The sequence below is a fragment of the Sorex araneus genome, chromosome X (genome assembly GCF_027595985.1).
Source record: "Sorex araneus isolate mSorAra2 chromosome X, mSorAra2.pri, whole genome shotgun sequence".
Taxonomy (NCBI): Eukaryota; Metazoa; Chordata; class Mammalia; order Eulipotyphla; family Soricidae; genus Sorex; species Sorex araneus.
In genome coordinates, this window is record NC_073313.1 from 304,217,909 (window position 1) to 304,226,803 (window position 8,895).

The 8,895-nt window shown below is 63.0% G+C and overlaps 1 protein-coding gene across 1 annotated transcript; it reads right to left on the reverse strand.

Moving 5' to 3' along the window:
• Nucleotides 1-357: 357 nt before the first annotated feature.
• On the reverse strand, nucleotides 358-5,589 carry SFTPB (surfactant protein B). The gene is made up of 10 exons (XM_004612030.2): nucleotides 5,523-5,589; nucleotides 5,249-5,379; nucleotides 5,034-5,105; nucleotides 4,665-4,790; nucleotides 4,207-4,368; nucleotides 3,952-4,041; nucleotides 2,031-2,214; nucleotides 1,781-1,941; nucleotides 883-963; nucleotides 358-420 (listed from the first exon to the last, which is right to left on the reverse strand). The coding sequence occupies exons 1-10, from the start codon at nucleotides 5,587-5,589 to the stop codon at nucleotides 358-360; spliced, it is 1,137 nt and encodes a 378-aa protein (XP_004612087.2).
• Between the last annotated feature and the right edge of the window lie 3,306 nt (nucleotides 5,590-8,895).

Here is an 8,895-nt window from a genome sequence, read left to right on the forward strand (position 1 = left end):
CTTGAGCTGAGTGAGCAGAGCAGCAGCCACCTGGTGACAGTCTGGGTCCCGGTGTCAGGATCCAGACCCCACCCTCAGCCTGGGGCGGCGCTGGCGAGAACAGGTCAGGAGCGAGCGGGCCTGTTCTGACAGATCAGACGCTGAGGGGCAGGCAGGGGCTCCTGGCGGGGTTCTGAGGGGCAGAGAGCAGGGCTGTGTGGGGGTCCGGGAGCCAAGGCCTGTGTGGAGGATGGAGCCTGCGGTCAGGGGCCCTCTGGCTGGCAGAGCAGAGGCCGCCCCCACCTCCCATCGCCACATGGGTGCAGGACCCCCCTCCCGCTGCCTGAGTCGGGGGCCAGGACTCACCTGACGTGGCTCTCAGAAGTTGGGGCCGTGCACACACTGCAGGGGGCTGGAGTTGGTCTCACACACCCCCAGGGCCTGGTGGGGACAGCAGGAGGCTGAGCCGCTCCCCCCCCCTGCCCCCCCCCCGCCTGCAGCCCTGCCACCCTGGGTCCCCCAGAGCCACAGGACTTAGAGGAGGGGGTGCTCACCTACACACCCACTTTGTGCCCGGTCGTACCTTAGTGCTCAGTGGGTGACCCCCCAATTCCCCCTTCCCTTCCTCTCCTGTTCTCTCCTTCCCTCCCTCCCTCTCTCCCTTCTTCCTTCCGGGTTCCCGGGGAGGGACCCAGGGCCTCCTGTGTGCCAGGCCAGAGGCGAACCTGGGTTGATCACATGCAAGGCAAACGCCCTAAACGCCTTCACCCCCATGCTCTCTCTCCGACTCTTGACTCTCTCCATCCCTCTGAGGTGCCTCTTCTATACACAGACGGAGTGTGAGGGGGACGGGAACTCAGCCCGGGGCCATGGGGACGGAGGATCCCAGGGCGGCGGTCGTACCTGGCAGGTGGAGCGGGCGTCCCAGCCCTGGAACAGAATGCTCTGCAGCCGGGCCGTGTGCTGTGTCACGAACTGCTGGCACTGGGGAGGGAGACAGACGGCTGTGGGGCCGTGGGGGGTCAGGGTCCCCTGGGCAGGGCCTGCACCCAGTTTTGATGCTCTGTCAGTGCTGCTGGGCAAGTGCTCAAAGCCACGAAGCCACTTTCTGGGCCCTCAATTCTGGGGGGTAGAAAACATCGGGACTATCCTGACCCCCTCAGCGGGCTGAACTCGTGACTGGAGGAGTGTCATAAGCTGGCTGGCTTCCGGGCGTTTAGGCAGAACTTCTTTCTTTCTTTCCTTTTTTTTTTTTGCTTTTTGGGTCACATCTGGTGATGCTTAGGGGTTACTCCTGGCTCTGCACTCAGGAATTACCCCTGGCAGTGCTCAGGGGACCATATGGGATGCTGGGAGCCGAACCTGGGTTGATCACGTGCAAGGCAAACGCCCTACCCGCTGTACTAGTGCTCTAGCCCCTAGGCAGAACTTTCTAAGCCCGTCCACCCTCTGCAGCCCGGCGTGCAGAGAGGGAGCACTGAGTGAGGAGCATGAACAGGGCATGCTGTGCACCAGGCTCCTGAAGGTTTCTGCCAGGCCTGACGTCGTGGAGGAAACTTACCCTCCCCGAGGTTGGCCTTTGGGACCTTCCAGAGCAGCCCGGCTTCTGCAGGCGGGTTTCTGTCCAGTGAGTCACCCCAAGAGGGGACGACTGGGTCCCTCTCCTGCTCCTGGCCCTGGGGCTGCTCATCTTGAAGCTCGTGGGGACTCTTCACCCATGGGGACACACACCGGTCACCACAGCAGGCTTCCCCCTGTCTCCCAGGCAGGCCCCCAGCCCAGCCGCCCCAGCGCCCCAAACCTTCAGCTGCTCCAGCCCGGAGTCGATGCAGGCCTGGCTCAGGGCCTGGGGCAGGGCCAGCTCACTGCTGTTCCCCGCCTTCGCGCTCACGAGCATGCAGAGGCGGCAGTCGGAGTCCTGTGGTAGCCACTCTGCAGACCGGGACCCCAGCACGGGGAGGGCTAGAGGGACACAGGGGTTGCTGAGCCTGCAGAGGTCGAGGTACCCTGGGTTGGGCGAGCAGGGGTGGGGGCGGAGCTGGCCGGCTCACCTGGGCCCGCAGTGTCCTCGCTGGAGCAGCGGAGAATGAGGCCGCAGACCAGCTGGGGCAGCATCCGGCCCAGCAGCGCGTCCAGCAGGAGGACCGTGTAGCGCTCGGCCAGGCACTGGCAGATGCCTCCTGCCACCAGGGGTACCACGTGGCATACCTGGGCCACGGTCAGGGCCAGCACCCCCTGGGGAGATCGGAAGAGGACAGGTGGGGCCTTTCTGCAATGACCAGCGCAAACCCCAGCTCCCCGGCCCACCTCTGGCTCCGGGCTTGTGGGCAGCTCCTGGCGGGGCTCAGGGGACTGTGTGGTCATACCAGACTCTCCCACAGGCAAGAGACTGTAGCCCCGAGTCTCTCGCCAGCCCCTCCATGCCCAGCACCCAGGCACTCTGTAGAGTGCCCCTGGCCCCTTCTGCGAGGGTATTCCCTGTCCTTACCGGAGAGGACACGCCTCGGTCTGTCCAGGGACTCACTGGATGTTACTCTGTGGGCGCAGCAACCAGGCCCACATCTCACTCAGTCTCCGGATTCCCCAAGAGCCAGAGGGGGGTCCCCGGGGCGGGCCCTGCCTACCCACTGCTGCCCTGGGGCTGGTGGTCCCCCGCCCAGGGCCATCTGCTCTTGTCTGTGGCTCTTCAGGAGCCTCCTGGAACAAGGAGAACCCCGCACTTCCCTTCCCGTGGGAGAGGAGAGAAATGCAACCCCTCTTCCCCTCGGCTCCCTCCTTGCCTCTGTTCACCCCAGCACCAAACTGTGTGTAGACAGCGCTTCCCTCTGGGGCCCAGAGAGCCTGACCCAAGATGTTCAAATCCCTGGCACCACCTGTGCTCCCCTGAGAACCACCAGGGGGCACTCCTGAGCCCAGAGCCAGGAATAACCCCTGAGCAGCGCTGGGTGTGGCCGACTCCCTTGCTTCCATCCAGGCTGGTCTTTCAGCACCGGCAAGGGAGGGAGGGTTGGGGTGGGAAGGAAAAGGTGCTGTCCCAGGCCTGGGGCCTCCTGCTTTGTGCTGTCCTTGCTGTCACAGGCCCCTGCGTCCACCTGCCTGGGTCTGTCGGTGTGGGACGAGCTTTCCCCAGGACCCCACACGGTTCCTTGGATTCACATCTTGCTCGTGACCAGCAACTCTGAGTCCCGTACCCCCGGACATGGTCTTCCCCGAAAACTTGCTGCTCTCTGCTCTTCCTTTGTGATTTTGGGGCCACCCCCGGCGGTGCCCAGAGCTTACTCCTGGCTCTGCACTCAGGGGTTACTCGTGGTGCGGCTCAGGGACCGTCTGGGGTGCTGGGGATCGAGCTCTGGCCGGCCGTGAGTAAGGCAAGCGCGCTAAGCCTGCGCTGACCCCGCGCATCGCCGCACACGGCAGCCCAGAGTCCTTGCAGGTGCCCACGGCAGGGACTCACCCGTTTCCTCTCTAGTCCCCTGATTCCTGTGCTCAGGGGGCCCTGTCTGCCGCCTTGGCCTCACGTCCCTTCTGCCCTCACTGTCCGCCAGCTACTCCTTTGCAGTCTCATCCTGGGCTCATCTGCAGAGTCCCTCTGGCACCCTGCGGGTGAGGGGCAGCCGGGACCAGAGGCCTGGGCCCTCCCGGAAGCCTCCTCGCCCAGGCAGTCCTGGGCCCTGGGGACCACTGGCAGTGGTCACTGTGGGTCTGGCGTGAATGGGGGGAGGGGAGCGGTGGCATCCATCGAGGGAAGTTCTTCTTTGGAATATTAGAGCCCTCAGCTCTTCAGCCTGCTCTACTGCTGCTGTTCGGGGCCAGGACACCCCAGGCCCTGCACATGCCGTGGAGCTGCTCCCCGGTCCCAAGCCTGGGTCTGCAGGACTTGGCCAGCCGCACTGGGGGTTCCCCACTGCACAGCACACTGAGCCCCGAGTCCTGTGGAGGGGTCCTGCGGGGCAGGGGTGTGTCAGGACCTACCTTGGGGATCACAGACTGGACCCGCCTGAGCAGAGTCTTACAGAGCCAGCAGATGGGCAGCGGGATGGGGAACTTGCGTTCGGAGAGATCCTGGAGTGGGAGAGGCGGGGAGTGAGGGCCGTCACCTCAGGCTCTGCACCCCCAGCCCCCGCCTCCTGGGGTCCTGCCCCAAGTGGACCGCACCTCATCTCTGTCTCCTCTCTGCCCCCTGAGCTCCCCCGACTCTGGGCTGAGGCTGGGGCGGGGCTCCCTCACCTGTGTGTGAGGTCCTGCTGGAATGAGGAGGCCCCCGGGGAGCGCGGGGAGGGCCAGCTGGTCCAGCAGCCCGGGGGGCAGCTCCAGCTCCTGCCCTGGCTCCGGCGATCCAGGGGGCTCGGACTGGCACAGGCCCAGGTGCTCGCAGATGGCCTGGGGGTTCTGGGACATGGGGGGATAAAGGGGAGAGGCGGTGAGGGAGAGGGACCCCCTCTGAGTGGGAGCTATGGCTCAGAGCCCTGGGGTGCAGGGGTCGGGGCGAGGTGGCGGAGGGCGCGGTGCGTGGCAGGCATGTGCGTGCGTGTGCTCGGGCACGCGTGCTCGGGAGAATGGACGTGAAGCATGTGCACGGCTGCGCGAGGGTGTGTCTGTGGGACGGTGTGTGAGCCCATGGGTGCCAGCGGCTCTGAGTGTGGGGGTCGCCCTGGGCACGTGGGAGGCGAGGGCAGGCCGCTCACGATGTGGTTCTGGAAGTAGCTGATGACCATGGGGAAGTAGAAGTCCAGCAGATGGTGGCACTGAGGCACCAGCAGCTTCAGGGGCAGCTGGTCACACTCGCTCTCCAGGAACTTCCGCATCTTGTCCTGGGAGAAACAGGGATATAGGGGCACGGTCAGCCTGGCCTCTCCAGGGCCACCCCAGCACCTGGAAGTTCCAGGGGTGCAGTGGTGGGACTGGAGGGCCTGCTCCCCCTCCAGGAAGCCCACCTGGATGGCTCTGCCGGCTCACGCCCTGGGCCTGCTCCCAGCCTCCAGCCGTCAGTGGGCAGAGCATCACCCCAGCCCCTCCCTGTTCCCTGTGTGTGTCCAGGAGCTCCGTGGCCTCACCTCGAAAATGGCTTGCTTGGTCATCTTGATGAGGATGGGGACCAGGGCCTTGCACTCCAGGCACAGCTCGTCCTGCGGGACCCCCGTGGGCGCCTGAGGCTGGCACTGGCTGCAGCTGTGCCAGCCCGCGCTGCTCCTTCCCCTCTCTGCCCCACCTTACCACCCCAGCCCTCCCCCCGCCCTGGGGGTGCTCCCCAGTCCCTGGGGTTACTCACAGAGCCCGCGTGTCCCCACACTTCCTGTAGGCAGTAGCCCAGGGCTCGGCACCGCAGGGCTTGCTCCAGGCCTTGGCACCAGAACTTGGGCCCATCGGTACAGGCGGTGGGTGACGAGGGGGTCCCAACAGCTGTGGTTTGGGGTCAGAGCAGCCTTGGGATGGATCCAGGCCACAGCGAACGCCTCGAGCTCCCCCGCTCCCCCTCCCCCACCCCTGTGGCGGGAGCCTGGCAGGGACCCTCAGGGGTTCAGCCGGGGGCATCAGGCACTCACCTGCGCCCCAGCTCAGGTAGCACAGCGTGGCCAGCGGCAGCAGCCAGAGCAGGCCTGGCTTGGCCATGGCGCTTCCTCAGTCTGGACCCCGGCCTGGGGTGGGGGCCCTTTTAGCTGGGGGTGGGGGGAGGGGGCAGGGCTGACCGCCTCAGTGTTTGCCTTGGCCTGGAGAGCCCTCCAGGTGCTCTGCCCCGCCCCTTCCCGGCAGGGGCACTCCGGGGCCCCCCACGTTCCCCGCCCTGCTCCCTTCACCCCTGCTTTCACTCCTCTGGGCCTGGACTTGTGGCTGCCTCAGACCCCAGGACTTCTGAACCTCCAAATCTCATCTCCTCTCTCTGGGTTATGGGAGGGAAACTGAGGCAAGACCAGGTGGCCCCAGGGACGCCCTCCCGGGGTTCCCCCAGTTGGCCTCTTGGGCCTCCTCCACTCTTGAGCAATGCTCCCAAGAGCTTCCTGCCTGGTCCTTCAATCAGGCTGAGCACCGGAGGCCAAACCCCGACCCCCAGGGCCCCCTAAACTCCCCAGGAAGCTCCTCAGGTTTGTGGGCACTTGGTTACTATTAGTTACAAGTCAACTAAGGGCAACCTGGAAAACAAAATACCCAAACGTCCTCAGTGCCCGAGACACACAGGCAGGGGCTGTGGGATGGGGGCGCTGCCCGTGTCCCTGGGCGCCTCTACGATGGGGTTGGGGGGCCATGGTGCAGCTGGTGGTGCAGGAGAAGATGCCCTCAGGCCTGGCTGCACAGGAGGGAGTGACCAGTCCGTCTGGCCGCTGAATCGCTTCTCTGCACAAGTTCTCTAGCTGCAGTGCTCGGAGTGTGGGCAGGGCCTGGGTGAGCACCACGACAGCCAGGGACCCACTCACCGTCACATAGCGATTCTTGGCGTTTCTGCCCGCCTCCAGCCCTTGTCGGAGCAGCATGCACAGCCGCCAGTGTGGGGCACGGTGGAGGCCACGTGCCGTGTCTACGTGAGGCCTTGGTTAAGTGGAGAAAGAGCATCTGGAGAGCCTGAACCCACATGTGAACCCGTGGCTGGGAGCTCGCCCCACAGCCCCTGGGAGGACGTGGCAGCGCCTGCGTAGGCTGCACAGTGAGGAACCAGGCATGGGACAGATAACGACACCAGGGGAGATGTGGGTGATCTCCTGGGCAGGCCGGCTGGCTCCTGGGCCGCTTCCCCCTTTGGCTGCCCAGAGTAGTTTGGCTGGCTGGGGGAGGGGGTGGGGGGGCACCAGCTCAGCTTCCTGCCCTGCCCCCTGTTCTCAGGAGCTGAGTGGGTTTTCTTTTTCTTGTTTGTTTGTTTTTGGGCCACACCCAGAGATGTGGTCAGAGTCCCTCCTGGCTCTGCACTCAGGAATTACTCCTGGCAGTGCTCGGGGGACCCTATGGGGTGCCAGGAATCGAACCCGGGTCGACCTCATGCAAGAAGAATGCCCTACCGGCTGTGCCATCACTTTACCCGCCCCCTCCTTGTCCAGGAACCAAGGACAGACTGTCCTTGAGTAAACACGGAGAGAGACGCTTCACCCAGTGCCCGGGGAACCTCCCAGCAAGGAGCCAGAGGGCTGAGGGCTCCTCACCACTGAAGCACGGAGCCCTCGAGGCTGTGGGTCTCTGCGGGGGGCGGGACATGCCTCAGCGTCAGGCCCATCACAGTGCCCGACCTTCGGGTCAGCGGCTGCACAGTTGACTGAAGGGGCAGTGTGCTAAAGGTGTGAAGCTCTTTCTTCTCGGGGGTGGGGGCCTGGCGCCTGGGGATTTGGTCAGACTGTGTGGGCCTGACAAGTACAGTGCTTGAGCCCAGAGTTGCTGTGGGCCCCTGGGCCACGCCTGGCCGTGCTTGGGGCCTGAATGTGGGGCCTCGTGCATGGGGGGCCTCAGGCTGCAGCTCTTTGTGCTCCTTGTGGCCCCTCGGGCGAAGTTTTACCCTGACCCATGTGGTGAGAGACAAGAAAATGTGGGTATATTTCCCATCAGGCTTATAGGTTGCTATACCTGGGGAAAGTTTTTACTTTTTTGGGGGGTCACACGCAGCGATACTCAGGGGTTACTCCTGGCTCTGCACTCAAGAACTACTCCTGGTGGTGCTTGGGTGACCATATGGGATTCTGGGGCTCGAACCCAGGTCAGCCGCGTGCAAGGCAAACGCCCTACTTGCTATACTATCACTCTGGTCCCCCTATTTCTTTTCTTTTCTTTTCTTTTTTTAAAAAAAGCTTAAATATGGGTGCTGGAGCGATAGCACAGCAGGTAGGGCATTTGCCTTGCACGCGGCTGACCTGGGTTTGATTCCCAGCATCCCATATGGTCCCCCGAACATTGCCAGGAGTAATTCCTGAATGCAGAGCCAGGAGTAACCCCTATGCATCACCGGGTGTGACCCAAAAAACAAAACAAAAAACCAAAACAAGACAAAGCAAAAAAGTTTAAATATATGTAAAATACTGGCAGGAAGTGCACCCAACTTGTTGGTACCGATTATTTGTTGGAGAATTATTATTAGACCATTGTTCAGTGTTTTTGAGGTTGAAGAAAAGCAGAGGAGTGCAGAGCTAAGATGCCGCCTGGCACTCGGCTAACCCCAGCTCGAGTCCAGGCACCAGATAGGCCCCACCAGGAGCTGGCCCTGAGCACAGCTGGATGGGTTCAATCACCAGCACCCCTTCCTGACAGGGGGGGCCTCATGGTGAGTGGAATTCTGGAAGTTGTGGGCGATGTTTCTAATCTTGCTACAAGACCTAGCAGGGTGGAGGACATCGAAGGACGTGTCAGACCTAATGAGTGGACAGTGGTGAGAGATCAGGGGCAGGCACACCCCAGCTGTGACACTGCCACAGGGCCAGGCTCAGAGAGAAGCCAGGGCAGAGAGGCCGTCAGAGTAGGGCTGGGCCAAGGGTGGGGGCGTCTCCTTTTCCTTCTTTTTTTTTTTTCTGCTTTTTGGGTCACTCCCAGCAATGCTCAGGGGTTACTCCTGGCTCTGCACTCAGGAATTACTTCTGGTGGTGCTCTGGGGACCATAAGGGATGCTGGGGATTGAACCCGGTTTGGTTGCGTGCAAGGCAAATGCCCTCCCCGCTGTACTATCGCTCCAGTCCCCAGCTTCTCCTTCCTGTGGTCTGGGCAGCTGAGGTGAGACACGTCCTCGAGAAGCCTAGGTGCAGAGTGACTCGTGTTCTCTGTGTCTTCAGCTCCCATCCATGAGAGGAGGGGGGCAGGCATCAGCATAAGGGTCACAGAACATTCAGGAATTTCTGCCCAGATACCCAGCCAGCCATGCCTGTCTTTCCTCAACCACCAGGGCTATTTCATTTTTCTTTCTTGTTTCTTTCTGCTTTTGGGGGTTAGTCACACCAGGCTCTGTACTCAGGG

Coding starts and splice junctions, on each gene's coding strand:
- SFTPB (XM_004612030.2), bottom strand. CDS start 5,589: ATGGCCAAGCCAGGCCTGCTCTGGCTGCTGCCGCTGGCCACGCTGTGC. Junction 4,042..4,206: donor CAGCAGGACCTCACACACAG/GTGAGGGAGCCC, acceptor CTCCCACTCCAG/GATCTCTCCGAACGCAAGTT. Junction 421..882: donor ACGCCCGCTCCACCTGCCAG/GTACGACCGCCG, acceptor TGTCCCCACCAG/GCCCTGGGGGTGTGTGAGAC.